A 20,917-nucleotide genomic window follows, 5' to 3' on the forward strand; every position below is an offset into this window, starting at 1 on the left:
TCCAGCATATAGCAAGTTGGGTATTAGTTGAGCACGGTGTTTTGTTTTAGTATTTCTAGTGAACTTGAAAATACAAAAATATTTCATTTTCAGGCCACCAGGTTATAGGAAAGACATGCCAAACAGCATTTGATTAGCTGCAGGGGTAGACTGAGATGCTGTGTTGTGATGTACTTCAACACCAACAGTGTTACTAAATGCCATTAAAAATTATTTCTTGGTTTAGTTATGACTTTTTTCCATGTTTGTATCCCACCATCCTGCTTTGGTTTCTTGAATTAAACGAGGGTTAATCTTGCTTGTTTTGATACTGATTGCAAACCATGTCAAAAGCAATGCTTACTTTGATGCAATAAAAAGTAGTATAAAATAGTGGTAGCCTTTAACAAATGCTAAAGCACAAACCATCCAGGTTCAACAGAAGTAAACAGTGTTGAATACTAAAAGTTTAACAAAATGTTAAATATTTTTTTCCAAATGTCTCTATTGGCACTAATAATTTTTGTAATAATACTTATTACTTCAGGAGTTATGCTCATGTCATAGGGAGAATGAAAGACTGAATGAAGAAATCTTTGCAAAAGCAGATGATAAAGAGAATCTTGAACTGTTGTTAAACCAACTTGAACAAGAGAAACAAAGGCTAAGAGAAAAAACAGACAACTTAGAAATAAAAGGTAAATCATCAATCAAGGGTTCCTGTAAAGTAAAGTATATTTCTATAATTTTTGAAATAGAGAACCTTATATATTTGAGATACAGTTAATAATACTAAAAGACTTGATATATATCAACTAAAAAAAAAGACTGTAGGTCTTCAGTCAGAATTGAAGTGAAAACTTTTGTCACAGAAACATGTTTCCATTTGGTATGTGAGAACTAGAAGTTGAACTTTTTATTGTGATCCCATGGGACATCCTAATACTAATACTATGGCAATTTCATACAAAATATTTTTTTTTGGTCCAAAACTGCTTTTACTGTCTGTCTTTATGAGTGAGTGAATTCGCTCTGTGTTTCTTGAGAGCTTTTGCAGTTGGATCTTGAAAACCTCCAGGGATGGAGATTCCGCAATCTCTCTAGGCAACCCATTCTAACGTCTGTTTATCCTCAGAGATAAAAATTGTTTTCCCTCTATTGGTTGTAACTACCTGTAGCAACTAATCCCCATTGTACCTTGTTTACCTACTGTGCACCTCTGTGAAGAAATTGTCTCCATGCTCTCTATAACCCCCTCTTGGTATTGTCCGTCTGCTCCTGGGTCCCCAGCTCTTCTCCAGGCTGAACAAGTCCAGTTCCCTCAGCAATAATTCCCACAGGGCAAGTATTCTGCTCCCTGGCCAGCTTGGAGGGCCTCCCCTGGACTCACTCAAGTTTATCAACATCATTCTTGTACCAGGGGGGACAAAACTGAACACAGTATTGTAAATGTGATCTAACGAGTGCTAAATAAAGGGGAATGATCACACCTGTCAGTCTGTGTCTCTGTTGATACAGCCCAATATGCTGCTAGGACTCTGTTGGTTCCAAAGCATTCTACTCCCTCATGTTTAGCCTACTGTCAGCCAGGACTCCTGCATCCTTTTCAGCAGATTTGCTGCCCAGATGGTTGCTGGGAGTTAGTTCATACCAAATGCAAATGTCTTTGTGGAAATTCATGAGGTTCCTATACTGTTGTTTTTATTTCTTTTTCTGCAGAACGAGAACTTGTCCTAGAAATAGAAAGAATGAGATTAGAATATGGTATAGCCCTAGGAGACAAATCTCCATCTCGTCTAGATGCATTTGTAAAGACTTTAGAAGATGACAGAGATTATTACAAACGAGAATTAGAATATCTTCAGAAAACGATAAAACGAAGGCCTAGCCCAAGCCGTAGGGCTCCAGAGAAGGTAACGTTCCTGCTGTCAAGACAAGCTGAAAAATAATGAAAATCCTGTAGAACCATTTAAGGAGCTGTCAAATATATTTTAAAATTCAATAGCAGTAAATGACTGCAGTATTTTTCTAAATTGCATTCTTAACATAAAAAATTAACTAAGAGAATCTCCGGTGAACTTGCATTTTATTTTCCTATTCACATTTTGCAGTAAGATATTGATTAATTATTGATCAGTTTGTTTGAAATAAATAGAACTAGATGATAAACAGAAAAAGATTGAAATATTCTTGTTAGCTGTTTTGGTTTTTTTCTCCTTAACTGTTAGTTCTTATTGTTTAAATTATACCACCAATGCTGGGCTTTTTCTTTCAATTAAAATTTATTATGTATGTATTTTTCATGTATTACTAATACTGAGAGTTCTTTTTTTTTTTAATTAGTATATTTTAACATAGATTTTATTAATCACTTTGCAGAGTGAAGATCTTAGATTGATCACCAGAGAAAGAGATGAACTTCGGTCCATGTTAGACAGATTTGAAAAACACATGATAGAAATTCAATCCAATGTCAAATTATTGACTACAGAAAGAGATAGATTAAATGTTCTTTATGAGCAGGTAAGAAGAGATTGTTTATAATTGGCATTGAAATAACCAATTAACACACAGGTTGCTTATTTAAAATTAAAAAACTTCTTTCTATAATAGAACTTGAGTATAGACCTACTAGAATACAACCAGGAATAATAAAATATATATCTATTATTATTACTTGTTAATAAAATTATGTATTCCAAAGTTAATATATTAACTTCAAAGCCATTATAACTTACTGTACTGGCATTTGGAAATGAGAAAGATTCGGGGAAAAAAGATCAATAGAATACATGAGAAAGCTGGGTACGGATACAGACTAGAAAGCAAGGAAGAAGTACGAGTTAACTGATAAGAAAAAAGTGAAGTTAGGCTATACTTGGAACAGTAAAAAGATGATGAGTATGTTGGAAGCGTAAGTTGTCATGCCACTGCATGATTTAGGGAATTTTTTGAGTTATCTAGAGAAAAATAAGACTATAATAGCAATTCTGTTTTAATAACAGCCTTGAAACTTTCTTTTTTGTTAGTGTGTTTACTGTAATAACTGCAGTCCACGTGTGGTAACAAACAATACTCTTTTAAAGTCTCAGGATGAATTAAGCAGGATGAAAAGAGAAGCAAAACATAGTTTAGTTTCTCAAAGTCATGTGGAAGAAGAAAGAGACATTGCACTAACTGACTTGAGAAGACTAACGGCAGAAAAAGAAAGCCTCAGAGAAAAATTAAAGGTGAGCTTTTATAGCTTCATTGCTTACAGTGAGGTGGCATATAGGGAAGACGTATACAGTAATGTAATGCTGTGTTTGTGTCTGGCTGTCTGTCAGTTCCCCTCTTCAATAAATTTTGAACTTACCTGATTTCAAACTCACTTAAGAGAGCTCGCTGAATTGTCTGAATTATCCTTGTAAACTCAGTCCCTAGGTGGGGATAGGGGGAGAGGAACATGCTTTAAGTGTCTGAGGGCAAGCATGGCATCACCTTGTGTGAAGAACCTAGATATGAAGACTCAACCACAGAATATTTTTGTGCGTATGCATTACTTCGAAGATGCTTGTATATCACATATGGTTCTTATCCCATAAACTAGGGACTTTATGGATTTTTTGATATTAACTAATTTTTAATTTTATTGTTGCATTTTGTAGCAGTGTATTTTAAATGACATATAACTGAACCATCAAACATAAATTCATAGCAGTCCAAATTTCATTATTTTTAACCTTTATAAAAATATTTGTTAATGCAGTAATTTTCCTGTTACTCTGACCTTTCGATGTCTGGAATTAATGTGAATTAATGTCTGTCTTGGTTGTAGTCCAGAGCATATGATTTCAAGGTTTCCCCGACTTCTTTATTGGGTCATTAATATAATGTATACAGGTTTTTAACATGTCCTGAAAATTCAGAGCTTTAAAATCATATTAATGAACAGATCCAAAGACACAACGTATGTCAAAAGTGACTGTATGGTGAATGTTTCCAAAGTTTGATTTACTAGCAGAAAAATAGAGAACTATAGTGTATCTGAATGCGGTGGCAATAACTGACCTCTGTGCTTAAAGCATGTGCATGCAGTGGAAGAAGTGTTCTTCTTTTCTTTTTATAAGTGACTACCAGCACTTTGTATTTGTGCCACTTTGAAATATCTGCACAAAAAGACATCTCAGGCATTTCTAGGAAGTTTGAGAGTTTGTTTAGTAATATCACTGTACTTATGCACAGAAGTCAGAGAACAGACAAATCACGTGAAAAAAATTTTCTTCATAGACTTAGAGAAAGACCAGTTAGCTTTGTAATCTGTCTTACATTTCATGTTGATGTTAATTTCATAAATTAATTTCAATGAGCTATACAGGCTTGCAACATTTCATATTGCCCTGTTGTTCAGTGATCTTTCTACGACAGCTCACAAATATTAATTTGGTTGGGACCAAATATAAATATACTTTTTCTTAAAGAAAAATAAAACAACAAACAACAAAAACCCCAAAACAAACAACCAAAAAAACAAGAACAAACTCAGTGATGTTATGTTGAACTGCAGTGGTGTATTTTCAGCTAATGCTCTGTAGTTTTTTAGAGACAAATTTGCATTTTGTTCTTTATCTAAGAATGTAGAGCAATGTTTTCTTAAATATTAAGCTTAAATTTCTATGGTTAAATCTAAAAACATGTATTTTATTACATGTAATTATTTCTGTCTCAGACTCAGCAAGAAACAGCTAACATTGAAAAATCAAAGATGGAGCGTGATATTTCAGAACTGGAGAATAATATTCAAGGAGTAAGTGTGTTTTTAGCAAGTAAGCTTTTATGACTTCTAAAATAGACTTTTCAAGCAATTAATTTTGTGAGCTGTTTTCAACTTAAATTTATTTAAAAGCCAAGTTGTGATACTTTTCTACAACAATAACATGATTGATTTTTTTTTTTTTTTTTTTAAATTGCAGTTTGAGATGGAAAGGTGTGAACTAAAGACTACAGTCTCTATCCTGAAAGACAGAATAAAATCTTTGGAAAATGAATTAAAATTGAAGTCCAGTAAACTTGCCCAGACATCTGATGATTCTTCTCAATTTAAAGCTGAGATTTGCTCACTTCAGTAAGCCCAATACAAAATGTGATGTTCTTTCACAGATGCGAGCGAATTTTGTTTGTTCTATGACCGTAGAGCATACCTGATGTCCTGGGAAAGCACATAAAATATTTTCAAAATCAGTTGGTACTCTTTTTGTCTTAAGGAAAAGTAAATATGAGTAAAGAAAGTTGCTGTAGTATCTTTTCACAGCAACCTCCTTCTGGACTTACTTAATGACCAGACATACTGATGATTTTTATGGGTAATTATGAATGAAAATTTTCTCCTCCTTCTAAAATTTTTTCCTCTAACAACCATGTTCTCTGTTTATGAATGTAGCAGAACAGACTATTTCTAAAAGGATTTCCAAATGCTGTTTGTTAAAAGGAAGACAGATGTCTTTGCAAATTGCAGCAGAAGGACCAAATTGTGCCAGTTTTACAGATTGTCAGTAATACTGAAAATTTTATGCCAAGCATTAGGCATTGATGTTCCACAATTGAGTGTTTCATGGAGAGTCATTCTGTAATGGCATTTTACTTGAGCTGTTTTTCTTGTGTCACTTATTTTCATATGCTAATACTACCACACACACACTGCAGTTTTGAGAGCTGACATCTTACAATCCATAGCCACAGTCTGTGGGGACAGAACTGAAGGATCAGGTATACACCTTTTTAAGGTCTATGTAAACTTGCAGGGTTATTGCTGCACTCTTTTAAAGTTGTTTTAAAAAAGAGCTCCCATCAGGTATCTAAATGTGATGGAAAGAGAAGAAGGCTTCGAGAAAGTGGAAATAGAGTATTGAATAAATCTGGGCAGGAATTTGGAAATCTGGTATTTGGTTTAGGTGGAGATGAGAGCCTTTGATGTAAGAGATCACTACAGGATAGGTAATGCTGTAGATGAGATCTTTCAGATGTTTTACAGGAGAAACCACCCCCCCCCAACCTGAACAGTACTATACTGCGTTGTATAACAGCACAATAATGGGGTGGATAACTATGAAGAACTGAAGCTGAGAAGCAGGCCTTGGAGTTCATCTAATGCTCCCAATTACACAAAGAAGGCTGTTAGCAAAACAATTAGTGTGTTTGTTGGAAAATTGTGGCATCATTCATAAAAGTGAAATATCTTGTTAGGTTCCTTATAATTTTAGTGGAAAGCTTTTATATTATAAAAAGGAGGAAACAAGTAGTAGGGCTACAGGCATTTCAGCATTTGGTTCTACTTTGTACATGGTGGCAATTTGTTCTAGCTGTGTTTGGGCCCCCCTCCTTTCTTTTTTCCCCTCTAAATTTTCACTCTAAACTGCGTGAGAGCAGTTTTTATCTGCAGACATGCTGTATTCCGGATTGGTGTATTTTTAAAAAATTAAAAGCTTCTCTAGCTTTTGTGACATCCCGCTTCAGAGGGATTTTTATTTCCTGACCTGTTTTGTAAATAATCCATTTAATTACTTTGGAGTTTCATTTTGCATTTTTTTTCCTAGGTCACTCTGATATTTCTTGCTAAGCAAAACAACTATGTAGGTAGATGGTTTCATATATCTTTTCAGCTCTGTTTTTCTTAAAAGTAGGATCAGAACTGTAGCTGTCAATTTTTGGTTGCTTCTTAAAATATGGTGTTGCTGATAATAATTGCTATGAGTTACAAATCCAAATCTTTATAAAGTGAAGATTCAAAAGGCACAAGTAACAAGAGTTACATGATGAAGAGTTACAGAAACCAGAAGTAGTGAATGTTTCAGATTATCATGGTGGTTCCACCAAGGTTCCATTGCTCCATTTTGGAATGGTATTGAGGTGGACTTGCTGCAGGGGTCCAGAGCAACCAACAGGTGTTGGCCTCAGCCGTCCTTAATAGTCCTCTCTCTCCCATAGAGGGAGGGAGAGGACTGGTTAGTATGACACAACCCCCTGCTGCTGGTTGGTGTGACACAACCCTATCATGAGGTTACGCTGGAACTGTTCCAGCACTTCAAGCGGCTTAAGAAACCTAGGTTGATGACCGTTAATAGGTCGCAAACTTCTTTCAACTGTATACTGATTTTCCAGGCTCTTAAATGACCAACTCCAGAGGTCTGTTGACGATCTACAGCACCGATTGTCCCTCAAAAAGGATGAACTGCAGTCAGCTCGAGAAGAAATTGCAAAGCTGGAGGAGAACATAGGTAATCACTAGTTATTTTTATGCTTATTTCCTGTTTTTAAAATAGAAAGTACTTATGCTTTTATTTTTAGATAGGTTAAACCAGAGGAGCACTTCACAGGATGAAGCAGTCAGTATGCTTAGGAGTACTATTAGTGTTTTGGATAAAGAAAAGGACAGTCTTCAAGAAACCGTAGATGAAAAAACAGAAAGAATTGCATGCTTAGATGACAACTTAGCTAACAAGGTATGTGCAGTAAAAGTACTACTTTGTGGTCCATCTGGGGACTTTTAAAGGAATTACATTTTAGGGAGACATTTTGCCGTGATGAAAAAGCCTGTGCAGAGCTCTAGGCATCACATTAATACTATGTTGGGACCTAGCCAATCCAAAGAGTCATTTGCCAACTCAATACCATTTTAATTCTGATTGTTAGTGTATTTCCTAAACACTCCAAGAAAATAAAGTACTTTTTGCGCTTTGCGCCTAGAGGTATTTGTAGAGATATAAGGTTCTAGCCTGAGGTGACAGAATCTATAGCTGACTCCCATCTTTTTTGATGACAAGACAATCCTTTCTCAGTAAAGAAAAAAAGCTTGAAAATTTGAATGTGCAAAGATGCAATTACTTGTTGGTGAAGGGTTAAAATAAAGGTTTAAATGTAAAGTTCTTTAACTTGAAGTATCCTGTTATATTGCAATATAATAATACCTAATACGGCTTTTGCTTTTATTTTCATAGGAAAAAACAATTACTCATTTACGTCTAACTATCTCTGAGCTGGAGTCCTCAACAGAGTAAGTAAAGACTCAGGTGCCTTCTTCAGTGGTTTTATTTTATCTAGTGGTTTTAAAGTGAAAGTAGATGGTTATTTTAGTTATTTTGGTGAAATTGAGCTAATGCCGTTTAAGTCAAGTAAAGGAGTGTACTGTTTTGAGAAAGATGTACACAACTTTTGAAGAGACTTCCCCTGCAATTATGTTGCAGGCTGCGAAGATACTGTTAAGACAGCCATTGTTTCTCTGTATTTCTTTTCCTAAATTGGTAACATCTTTATTCTCAGTTAAGAAGTAGCTTTTTAGTATTCTAAGAACTCCACTAGATATTATTGGATTGTCCCAGGTAAAACTCAAAGTTGAACTCTTAATTATTGTCAAGCTAATTGTTCCAGCTTAAGCTACCAGTACAGTCTTAATTAAAATATATTTAAGCAGTTTTTAGCTGGGCTTCATCTGATCTTTCCTTTCTGCCTCTTTTTAAGCATGACTTCTAAAACTAATAGCTTTTAGAAAGAAAATATTTAAACATTTGAAGACCAGAGTAACAATATTTGGTACATTGCATAAAATATCTGTGGCAAAGAACTAATGCAAAATTTTACTTAAATTCACACATATTTATATTTCTACTTTTCTGTTTAATCTCTTCCTTACTCTTTTGATTGTTGTCTTTCAAGTGTCAGCTATCTGTCTTCTTCCGTTATGGTTTATAAAATATGCAATGGCTAACCTACTGTAACCACTACCAAACACAAATAAACATAAGTATCTGTAATTGCTGTTTGCGTAAGAAGATACAACTTACCAGATACATCTTCAAAGTTGAAGATTAATTCAGTTTTATTTGTGCATATTGACATTTTGCATCTTTACCTTATGTTTATGTTTAAACTCAGTTTGTCAGCCTTCAGTGAGCAAGAATTTTACCTCTTTTTTTAACAAGGTAAAACAGCTAGTTAATTTTTAAAAAAAAATAAAAGCTTTTGCACATCGAAAATCCATGTCTGATAATTTTCAGCAGTATGTGGTATAGTATTAGAAGGGACAACTTAAATAAGATTTTCACTTTATAGCCAGATGAAGGACATGCTGAGCACCAGGGACCGTGAGATATCTAGCTTACATCGCCAGCTTGATACATCCCACGTAGAGCTTGCAGAAACAGGAAGAGTAAAGGAAATGGCACTGAAAGAAAACAGACGATTGCAAGATGACCTATCTACAATGGCCAGAGAAAACCAGGTATGTATGGCAATATGTAATACTGAAGTATTGAACTATTTATTGCTTGCTTACATATATTGGTACATCAAAACGACTGTATCCTCAATTTTGATTCGGTGTGTTTAATTATTTGTATTTGTGAACACTGGGATATTAAAAATGACTGGGCAGAAATTGTAAAAGCAGTTATTTTAGATACTTAAACATAGTTGATACAGTGGGGGAGTAATAGACAGGCTTTCAGTTTAGTCACCCTTCCCCAGATTAAAAAAGAAATCTAAAAAAAATAAATCGAAGACATATTTGTTTATGCTATAATGAAATTATGTTAATTGGTTATATCACTTCGTAGTTGGTACCTAATTGGTAAAAATTGTGTTTCATTATCTGTAAAACAGGGCTTATTGAGAGAGAGCAAGAAACCACAAAAGCAGATATCATGTTATTAGTCAGGTGAAAGTGAGAGGGAGGAGGTTGCTGGCACATCTGAATTTGTTTTGGTGCATAGTGATTCACTAGTTTCATCCATCTAGTTTCTATGGAGCGCTGGATGTATTGAGTGAAGTATGCCACGTTTTGAGATTAGAATGTTTTGGAATGTAGATTTTAAAGTTTGTGATCCGTGAGCCTGGGTAACCGTGGCGGTAAAGAGGTATTGGCAGGTTTTTAATTTCCAGTTCTGGCAAGGTTAGTTTCCATTCATGTGTGTTGCTCTGCAGGAACTTTGCTTTCACTGATGAATTGGGAAAGGTTAATGTTAGGGGAGAAAACATAAGAGGGCTTAAAAAGCTACAAGACAGGGGGATTGAAGAAAACTTATTTTCAAGGTATGATAGTCCTGAATAGTCTGAATTTGTTTCCTGATTTCAGGAATGGATAAGGATGCACAGTCGATGGGAATAGGAGGGGTTCCTTTTCCATTGTGTCAAGGTTGTCTGGGGTTTTTAGATGGTGAATTCAAAGGTTCCATCTATTTCCCTGGAGAAATGTTCTTAATGGATTGTCTTTGCATTGGTAAGGTAGGTGTCATGGTGAAGTGGTATCTTAGAGTTCAGCTGTGTATTGCAGCTTCTTTTGTGTGGGGGTTTTGGTTTTTGTGGAGATTCTGTTCATGTACTTTAGTTGATTACTTGCAGAGTTTTATGTTATATATTTTCATCTGTGTTAGTTTTATACGATTCTATCTTTCCATAGCTCTCTAGTAGTTTCGAGTCACAGTGAAATTCCTTGCTAACAGCTGGCCAGTCAGTAGCTTTAGGCCAAAAAGCAGGTGGGAAGTGGGTTGTGATTGTTTGGTGGACTCTGAGTTGGTTCATGTGTATTCATGGTGAGCTTTCCAGTTGGGAAGTATACAGTCCCTCTCAGCTGCTGATGGCTAAATACATTTCCTTGTAAAGTGCATGCTATAAAGGCGCAACTTAAACTTGCATCAGTTACAGAATCAAAGTTGAAATTAAATCTCTAATCTCTTGAGGAATTACCTATTTCCATGGGGTATCATTGAATATTTTATTGAAAGATGAGCTATCTCAAGCTGATGGTGTAGGTTAAATAAAAATTTTGCAAGACAGAAATGGCTGAGAGATCCAGTGAATTAAACTGTTTGATTATTATTCTTGTGGCATCTTCATCTTGAGATGTTCTCCAGGGGTCCACAAGTTAAACCAAACACTGGTGTGTAAGGCTCGTTCTTTCAAGAGCATAAGGGGCTTATATATATAGCATGTGTCCATTTGCACTCTTCCCAATCGTCATTGCTCCATCTCTTCTTGGAATTCTCTGGGTCTGGGATCCATGGCTTGGAGAGCCTGAAGTGCATGCGGTCCTGTTAATCCCTCAGATAGTTTGAGGAATAGTGAGTTGGTTTTGTGCACCAGCTGGTTACTGCTAACCAAAAGCCTCCGAGCTCCAAGTGCATGACATGGATGTCCCTGTACAATAGAAAGCATCTATGGACAATATATAACAAAAACATCCAGTGTTTTGTAGGGTAAGTAACATTATTTATTGGGCTAAACATTGGAAAGACTGCGTAGAGAATATGTGAATATGATTTAAAGAGCTAGCGCAGAATTCTGTTGCAACTCATTAGATTCAATTTGTATAGCAAAACCAAACACAGCAACTCATCAAGAGAGTCAAATGCCTTGTACAGTTATGATGCTGAGATACAAATGTTTGTTTGAATGCCCTGATTATTTTTAGTGCTGGCATTTACAGTGAATTGTTAGCTAAACCATTTATTTCAGTTCCCCTCAGTCAACCCAGCTGAGTCTGAAGCTGGAAAGTACAATATAGCAAGATGTTTTAAGTAAGTGATGTAGTACCCTCAATAGTTCTTGCAAAACCTGTGGTACAATACTTGGATCTGTGGGTGTATTATTGAAATTAGCGGTGCTATTGACAGGTATCTAATAAAATTAAATATTAAACATTATTATCATGGGATGACTAAAGCTTTCCCAGCATGATTGGGAAGGCTACCACAGAGACAAGCAGACTGATTTCAACATATGCTAAGTAAGGCACACAGTAAATAGGCTGTCGTTAATGAATATTAATATACCACAAAAAGAAGGGAAAGAAATAAGGCAATATCCCCTATTTCCCCCACATTTGACAGTGGTCATAGAAGAAGACACTTGCCTTTCTGGCTCTCTGATCTGGAGGACTCAGAGAAAGGTGAGAGCTGAACCTGAGAGGGACAGAGTTAGCAGTTCCAAGATCTCAAACAAATTCCATGGTGCATTTTTGATGTCTAAATATGATCTTAATAATGCATTTAGTCATTTTATCTTGCAATTCTACTTTAAAATAAATGTTCTTTTTTTATAAAGTTGACTTTCTTGTGACATAAAACTTTCCTTCACTCAGGGATAGTGAATCTTAAGGCTAGAAAAATCCCAGCTCCCAAACACCTGTATGTTGAAATTTCCAAAGATCAGTAGGGTGTGTCATCAGGGAAGCTGCAGATTTTATGAACTGGTATGGTATTCATTGTTTTCTGTGATTATTTTTGCCTGGAAAACTCTTTGGTGTATCTAAGATTTTGGTGTCATGGTTTAACCCCACAGCAGCTCACTCACTCCCCCCAGTTTGGATGGGGAAGAGAATCAGAAGAGTAAAAGTGAGGGAAAAAAACCTTATGGGCTGAGATAGAGACAGTTTAATAAGTAAAGTGAAAGCTGCTCTCACAAGCAAAGCAGAGCAAGGAATTCATTCACTGCTTCCCATGGGCAGGCAGGTGTTCAGCCATCTCCGGGATAGCAGGGCTCCACCGCACTTAATGGTTACTTGGGAGGACAAACACCATAATTCCAAACATCCCACACTTCCTTCTTTTTCTCCCAGCTTTATATGCTGAGTATGATATCATATGGTGTGGAATATTCCTTTAGTCAGTTGGGGTCAGCTGTCCTGGCTGGGTCTCCTCCCAACTTTTGTGCACTCCCAGCCTGCTCGCTGGTGGGGTGAGGAGCAGAAAAGGCCTTGAGAGCTTAGCAACAGCCAAAAATATTAGTGCGCTATCAACAGTATTCTCATCCCAAATCCAAAACACAGCACTATACCAACTGCTAGCGAGAAAGTCAACCCCATCCCAGCTGAAACCATGACATAGGGGGTATTTCTGAAACCTACAAATTCCAAAGGGCTTTGGCTAAATTACTAAAAAAGTAGAATAGGATAAAATCTAGGGCATATGCAATTGCTTTAATTTAGTCTGATACAGTAATAGATAGCATAATTAATTTACTCTAATGCACTGTTTTGCCTTTATGTAATCTCTTTAGGCTCTCAGTACTGAGCTTGAAGATGCAATACGTGAAAAAGAAGAAATGAAATCCAGGGTTCATAATTATATAACTGAAGTTTCAAGATTTGAGACCTTGATGGCTTCGAAGGTAAAAGTTTAATCTGTAGGCAGTCCTTAGTGTTTTCAATAAATCCATTGGTTTTAGAGTATAACACGTTCTCACTAGCATACAGTACACAAATTAAGAAATGTATGGTTTGCGTCCCATTCTCCCCGTCTTGCCCCATTTTCTTCTTTTATTTTTTTCCTTCTTTCCTCTGCAGTGTTTCAAGCTACTAGGGGATTCATATAAAAAACCCTATTAGAACTGAAGCACTGATAAATTCTGGCATATCACAGTTTCATTGATTATGTTTCAGTTGGCCTTAACACTAGAGAATGATGAATCATATTTGAATGTTGGTTTGCATTTTGAGTTTTGACAGGGCAACTAGTAAAATATCTGGTACTATTTCGTGATTGTAGGCAACAAGCAGTCTATAAGATGTTTTTTAATATTTGACACTTTTTAAAAAGAGAAATTTTATATGTAGTTCTGCGGGAAAGTGTAAAAATAGCACACTGGAATGTTTTCTCTGTGAATTATAAGAATTCAGAGCTTTTGCTGTACTGAAAAAACAGTGCTCTTGTTAAATGTATTTTATCCTGATACTTGGATTCAAAAGTGTGACGTGTGTGAATTAAAACTTACAGTCATTTAAAACAAATGGAATTTATGTCAAGACAACATGAACTGGCAAATTTATTATATGACTTTGAATAAGAAAGAATGAGTTCTGATCTGACTTTGATTTGTGTGTCTGGATGAATGCATGTAAATTCAACCACTTTTTACAAGTAGAAACTGAAGCATAGAAAAAAAAATAAGGGCAGTAGTATGCTAGCTTAGAACTCTGAATTTAAACACTTCAAGTTTAGTTTTTAAGAATTTTATAATATATCATATGTCCAAAGCACTTCAGCTACAGATGTGGCCACATCTTTGGCAAATGACAATCCAGTTATTCAAGTCAGATACCGAGAAGCTGTATATACAGCCAGTGACTGATCATGAAAGGCTGGTTTCAGGGATTTGTCCAGTATTACATCCGGATGTTGCTTGTAGACAAGGATTTACTTTTCTGCACAGTGTTCACTTGGTTAATCAGGAATTTCTGTTTCCTAATGTCCTGTCTTGTTCTGTCTGCACCTTCCAAGTTCTGCAGGAAACACAGAAAGAATGTCAAAAACAGTAGCCTTCCTCATTAGATAAATGGTAGATCATGGTAGCAACATGCTTATCCTACTGTGCATTACATGAACAGGGGAAGAAGGGAATGGAGGTAAATAAAGAAGAAAAAATAATCGCTGCCTTACAACATGCACTTGCAGTTGAGCCACATTAAAATTCACAGGCAACGTTTGTTCTATCACTGCATAACTTGTAAGCACTAAAGCTTGCAGTTTTGTACTTTTATGATGGAATGCTTAGGTGTATATGCCCAAATAGGTTATAAGTCTTTCAGACACTGCTGTAATATAAATATTTGTAAGAGTGCAGTAAGTAAAAGAGCTGAAAATGGACTCCTGCTGGAATTTCTTGGAAAGGGCAGCATGAGGATCAGTATATCTCAGTAATGTGACCCTTGACAATGCAGAGAGATCCAAAATAACCCCTCTCCTGGGAGCCTTGAAACTCATTAACAGCTGCTAAGTGTAAATACTTCCATGTAATAAAACTGAATGCCGTCACCGTATTTATTTACTATTTGGACTTGCAAAAGGGATGATGCCCTTTAGTAATTGCCAGATAGTGGGATTAAGAAAATAGAGAAAGATCTACTTTCTTCTGAGAAGGAAAAAAAAAAAAAAAAGATAGATACTGTAGGGAGTAGGCATGAATAAGATCAAGCAACTTGAAGGTATGTTTCATTTACTGTTTCATCTAGGAAAAAGAAAACCAAGAATTGCTAGAGAAATTCCAAATGCTTCATACGCAAGCTGAAGACTGGGAAATGAAGGCTCGTCAAGTTGAAGGAGAAAACAGCTCAATACGACTTGAACTCCTTTCTGTAGATACAGATCGGAGACATCTTCAAGAGAGAGCAGAACTTCTGGAAAAAGAGATTCAAGGGGTAATAAGTTAGGCAATGAAAATCTGTCAAGGAAAGCGGGATACATTCAAGTGTATTTTAGTAAACTCAATGTGCTATTTTTAATGCTTTAATGGAAAATAATTCCTATGCGGGAATGTTTCAAATGTGGACACTTGAGTTTTTGAAACAGTAACTGATTTTGGTTAGATGTGCTTTCCTTCTCCCTTCCCTGCTTTCCCAAAATTAGAATCACGACGTATGTTTTAATACTTTTAGATCTCTTCTGTTGGTGATCATTGCTGTTATGTAGTTGTCTCTGTAAGAACCTTTTCTTTAGTTGCTTCAAAATATTTGCCTATAGCAGATTTTGAGTATTTTGTAAGCTTCGTTCTTACATTTTCGAAGCTTTGAATGAAGTATTTGAAGCACTGGTGGCCGGAGTAAAGGTAAAAATCTGGTAGTGGTAGTCCAAATCCAGAATCAGGATTCCATAATACCAAAACCTAGACCAAAAGCATAGAAAATAACGAGGTTGGTATTTTAGAAACAGTAACTTCATGGAGATCAAGGAAGTTTAAGAGTTGTGGATTGACCATATTTTGTCTCATGCTTTTAATTGGCCTCAAGTTATGCCAGAAGAGGTTTAGGATGGATATTAGGAAAAATTTTTTCACTGAAGGGATTGTCAAGCATTGGAACAGGCTGCCCAGGGAAGTGGTGGAATCGCCACCCCTGGATGTATTTAAAAGACAGGTAGATGTGGTGCTGAGGGACATGGTTTAATGATGGACTTGGCAGTGTTAGGTTAATGGTTGGACTCAATGATCTTAAAGGTCCTTTCCAACCTAGATGATTCTATGAATTTACCAAAAAGAGTTAGAGACTTTAATATTGTAAGCTGAGTTTAAAAAAATAGATTGTATTTTGGGGGTTTTAAGCTTTTAATTCTCTTCTGAAGCTGGAATCCAGCCTCATTCCACTCTTGTATAGTACTTGTATAATTCTTCAGGATGGTGATTAATAATTGCAGACATAGCCTATTAGTTGTTCTTAGCTGCGATTTAGGGAGTGGACAGGAAAGGAATGTAATATAAATATATAATTTTATAGGGAAAGTTAATTTTGAAGGGAAAAGAAAGTATTAAAAATAGCTCCTGCTATCCAACAGGGAACTTCTAACATTTAACACTGAAGGGATATCCATATTTGTCTTTGTTTAGCATCTTGTTGCACATCAAGCATACGAATCTCAGATCTCCTCCTTTACAAAAATTATGTCCAAATTGGAAGAGGATAATAAACGTGCAAATCAGGATAAGTCTTCTGCATTGGCGGACCTGGCTTCTGTGAAGGAACTCTGTGTGAAACTTGAGTCTAACAAAGAACTTTTATCTCGACAGCTGACATCCAAAAGCATGGATTATGAAAGGGTAAGCCTCAAAGGCAAATTTAATTTGCTATAATAAAATATCTTCCCTTACTTTTAATGTTTTTTGGAGAAAAAAATAAATTACTTCTGAGAGCAAGGTAAGTTAGTTTACATCGCTAGTTTTGTGTTTATATATAAATTACAAATTTTGAAGTATATAGATCCATATCTGTGGTTTTTGTACAAAAAGAGGGAGTTTCATTCGTTATCACTACAAAATGTGGCAGCATTAGCTTTTGCTATACCACAGAGACAAATTATTTTTATTTTTATGTACTGTTTTTAAATTTACTCAGATTTTCAACTTTTATAAAAAGCAAATAGTGCGCTTCTTATTTAGATATTAAAGACTTTTTCCTAATGTATTTTTTCAATTAAATTAAAATTTAGGTTCAACTGAAGTTCATTAAATATTTTGAAATAGTTTAAACAGTTCTAAATATCCATAATGTCTGAACTTTTTTCTTTACAGCTGATTGTTGTGTCTTTACTTAGTGACTTGGTCAGGCTTTCTGTTACTGTAATATTCAAGACCTTGAGAACAGTAGTTCTCATCCCCACAGAATTTGTTTATATTCATATAACTGATGAGGAAAACAAGCATTCCTACATCCTCAGCAAAAGCCAAGAAACTAATTGTGAGCTAACCTAGTCGAATAGAATGAAGTATAGTAAAAACTGGGTTTGTATTTGTACAAAAGTTTACTGCTGTTAAAAGCCAATTAGTGTTCCAAGCACTTGTCTAAGAATTTCCAGCTCTCAGTAATCCAGCTCCCGGCAAAACATTTGGCAGATGTACAGCATGAATATTTTTTAACTAAGTATAGTTTTAAATAATTGTAGGCTTTAATTTGTTTTGTGAGCTTGGTTTCCTGTTAATTTTTATGAAACTTCCAATCATTTCAGTTTTTATAAGAACTCTTCATGAAAGAGAACTCTGTGTGTTTGTAAACCGGTGTATTAATAATGTATAAAATTTGTGCCCTAGGTTCTAGGTGAATTAGAAGATATAAAATCAGAAGCAGAGTTGCTGAAAAAGCAGTTATCCAGTGAGAGACTTACAGTTCAGAATCTTGAAACATTGCTGGCTACTAGTAGAGACAAAGAATTTCAGAACCATATAACATCCCATGAGAAAGATTCCGAAATTCAGTTATTGAAAGACAAGCTAACACTCGCTGAAAGCAAACTGTAAGTTTTAACAAGTCTATGTATGTGTTATGTGGTTGTCACACAGAAAAAGTTTCTTTGTAAACACTTATTCGCAAAGTCAAATTCTCGATGTTCAGTATGGCTGAGCAGATTTTTGCAGCAATGTCTTTTGGCCTTTTATGGCACCGTTTACTTAAAATTTCTTTACGTATCTTTCATATCGCATTCATTAACCAGCACTCTGGTGGACATCAGTTTAGTACAAGCAGTAAACTTAAACAGGAGTTCCAAAGGAAACCTGCTGTGAAAGGAACACCCTGCTGAGGTTTCACAGTCTTGAGAATAAGCACTCAGCTTCTCTCTGAATTTGTGCCCAGTCTGACTCTGGAAAGTTTACTTCACTTTCTCTGCTGGTTGTGACCCTTTCTCACATCAGTCAGGCACAGGAGGAGATACCTTTCCTCAAGTTCACGTCTGATATAATTCTGCCATCTTTTTGGTGCAGTCACTAAAATCTTTTCCTTCTGAGCCTCTTAGTGGACGTAATTACTTAATAGCGAGGTAGCTGATCTAATGCAGACATTATTTCCACTACAGAACCAGCCAACCCATGAAAACTTAAACATTTTTTTTAGCTGTTGAGTACATCTACAAATATATAGTATGATTTGGTTGTTTAACTTTTGCATCACAGTGTATCAATTCTCTGAATATATAACCACCTCTCTTACAGGTTCTGATTTTCTTGTTAGCTTCAGGAAGCAATCTAATTCAACTCTGCTTTTTAAGCAAAATGTCATGTTTTTATTTGGCTTTGAAGAGTTTAACTATGAGTTTAATTAAGAAAATTTGTGTTCTCTTAATAGTCTTGAACTATGTTTTATGTTCTTATGTTGGAGAGTATTCTAAAGTCCTAACTCCTTTAGAACAATGTGGATTCATCAAGCGTCTGAAAGCAAATTGAAGGCAAAATTTTAACACGTGTATTACTCACAAAAAAAAATACCAAGTAGATTAAATCCATGGTAGATATTAATTGCTTACCTACTGAAGATGCCTGTTGCCCTTACTTTGATTAAAGTAAGAATCACTTACATAATAAATAGTGAAGTCATAGTGCTTTAAAAAAGCAAAAGTACTTTGCTGCTATTAACTGTTTAGGAAAAAGTCCAGTATCATTTATTGTTCCTTTGAAATATAAACGAACTGAACCTGACACCTACACTAGGTGTGGCCAACACTTCCCTTATAGCTAACTGCAACTTCTTATGCTGTGCATCTGCCTAGAGTAGAAGTAACTTTTTAACACTCTTACAGAAGAAAGACTAATATGTTTGGAACAATGAAGATGAGGGCGGGGGGTGGGGAACTTTGTGCGTATGAAACTCGTGTACAAGAGAAGTGGGGGATCTAAAAATTTTTCTTCATGGTATGGAGCAAGGAATTTGAGATTTCTATGGTATCTGTCATCATTCTGTCATTCTATTGTATCTGTTATCATGACGTGATAATTCTCCCAGGGATATGTTAACCAGTGACCGTAGTGATATCTGCATTAAATTACAAGACAGGAGTAGCAGCTGAATGTAGATGGTGGTGAAGAGTAAAGTTAAAGCAGAATTTCAAATAAGAAAAGCAGTTACACCCACTTAGTAAACACGGAGGTAGGGAGAGAGAAAGGAAACGTATGGGAGGTAAAAGGGCAGATAATGCTTCCCTGTGAGATATAGAATACAGTATACCTAAACAGTTAAAAGCTACATGTAACTTGGTGATGCAAATGTGCAAGAAAATTGCTTTTGGTTGATGTATGTAAAGGCTACAGCTTACCACCTCAGGTGGTAAGTCCACCTCAAGTAGCACCGATCTCAATGAATCTGTAGATTACAACACTATTAATCACCGATCAAGTATTAAATAAACAGAGAATACTGAATAGTTAAACTACTTGTTGAGAGCTATCTGTATCTACTGTGAAAGAGCCAGATGTCCTGTGAAAAAATAGCATTTCATCATGTAATCTTAGTATAACATGATTACTATGCATAGGGGTCCCAAATTAAAATATTTCATCATTTTTGAGTGATTTACTTCATGATCTTAATTTTGTTTAAATGTCATTGACATGGAATAACCTCAGAACTCACAAAACTGTTTGCTTTCTTTCTTTATTTTACAATAACGATGTTGGGCCGTGAATTCTTACCTCCATCCTGAAAGCATATGCCTGTCTCTGAAGGACTTAGAATAAGATATCATCGAAAGCCGGTCCTCTTGTCGTCTGCGTCTGTTCTCAACATACTGGATCAACATACCATTCTAGGAATTTTACTGATGAATAGGGAACACAGGAAAAAAATATTCTGCGCTTCTTTTTGGATCAAATCTTGAGTAGTTGGCATCTTCCTGGAGTCAGAGACCAGTGGGTGCCAGACAGGATGTCTGTGACTGAGCTAGGAGTGGAACTCACTTTTCAGAATTCAAGTCCAGTGCTTAAGCATTAAACTAGTACATCTTTGCTTCTCCAGAAGTGACTTTTGAGCACTTTGCCTCATATTGGCTTTGAAGACTGTGGAATAACATAGCTGTCTAGATTCTGGTTTAGTCAACTTATTTTACACTCAATGATTTTTATTTTTTTTTACTTGCTTTATTATGTAATTAATGGTGTTTTGCAACCAAGCATTGAGTTGTCCAAGCTGATGATTTGCTAAGAAGTATATTTAGTTATGTTATTCAAAATTTTCAAGGCTGCTTTTTATTTTGACTCTTGCAGTTTGAAACAGTCTGGCCCAAACACCAAGTATGCAGTTGACAAGCATGGTGGGATGAACCTGGCTGGATGCTGCAAAAATAAAAACTAGATCTTAAAACACCTTTCCCCCACCCCTCCCTTCTTCCCAGGCTTAACTTCACTCACAATTCCTCTGGCTCTGCCCTGAGTGTTGCAGGGGGACGGGGAATGGGCATTGCAGTCAATTCATCACATGTTGTCTCTGCCACTCCTTCCTTCTCAGAGGGAGGACTCCTCACTCTCTTCCTCTGCTGCAGCGTGGAGTCCCTCCCACAGGGGACAGTCCTCCACGAACTTCTCCAACGTGTGTCCTTCCCATGCGCTGCAGTTCTTCATGAACTGCTCCAGTGTGGGTGGGTCCCTTCCACGAGGTGCAGTCCTTCAGGAACAGGCTGCTCCAGCATGGTTCCCCCATGGGGTCACAAGTTCTGCCAGCAAA

At 36.1% G+C, this 20,917-nt stretch overlaps 1 protein-coding gene across 1 annotated transcript in view; it reads left to right on the forward strand.

Moving 5' to 3' along the window:
• CEP135 (centrosomal protein 135) overlaps window positions 1–20,917 on the forward strand; it is a gene marked incomplete at its 5' end in the record, with an annotated part of 35,239 nt that overhangs the window by 9,933 nt on the left and 4,389 nt on the right. The window contains 14 exons of the mRNA XM_082482644.1: window positions 527–677; window positions 1,699–1,892; window positions 2,359–2,502; window positions 3,066–3,209; window positions 4,688–4,765; window positions 4,932–5,083; window positions 7,117–7,232; window positions 7,303–7,457; window positions 7,953–8,008; window positions 9,064–9,232; window positions 13,006–13,116; window positions 14,957–15,142; window positions 16,324–16,533; window positions 17,521–17,723. Of these exons, the coding sequence (XP_082338770.1) occupies window positions 527–677; window positions 1,699–1,892; window positions 2,359–2,502; window positions 3,066–3,209; window positions 4,688–4,765; window positions 4,932–5,083; window positions 7,117–7,232; window positions 7,303–7,457; window positions 7,953–8,008; window positions 9,064–9,232; window positions 13,006–13,116; window positions 14,957–15,142; window positions 16,324–16,533; window positions 17,521–17,723 (2,069 nt within the window). The remainder of the gene's footprint in view (window positions 1–526; window positions 678–1,698; window positions 1,893–2,358; window positions 2,503–3,065; window positions 3,210–4,687; window positions 4,766–4,931; window positions 5,084–7,116; window positions 7,233–7,302; window positions 7,458–7,952; window positions 8,009–9,063; window positions 9,233–13,005; window positions 13,117–14,956; window positions 15,143–16,323; window positions 16,534–17,520; window positions 17,724–20,917) is intronic.

Source organism: Vanellus vanellus (genome assembly GCF_965231255.1).
Source record: "Vanellus vanellus genome assembly, chromosome: 4".
NCBI classification, from domain to species: domain Eukaryota; kingdom Metazoa; phylum Chordata; class Aves; order Charadriiformes; family Charadriidae; genus Vanellus; species Vanellus vanellus.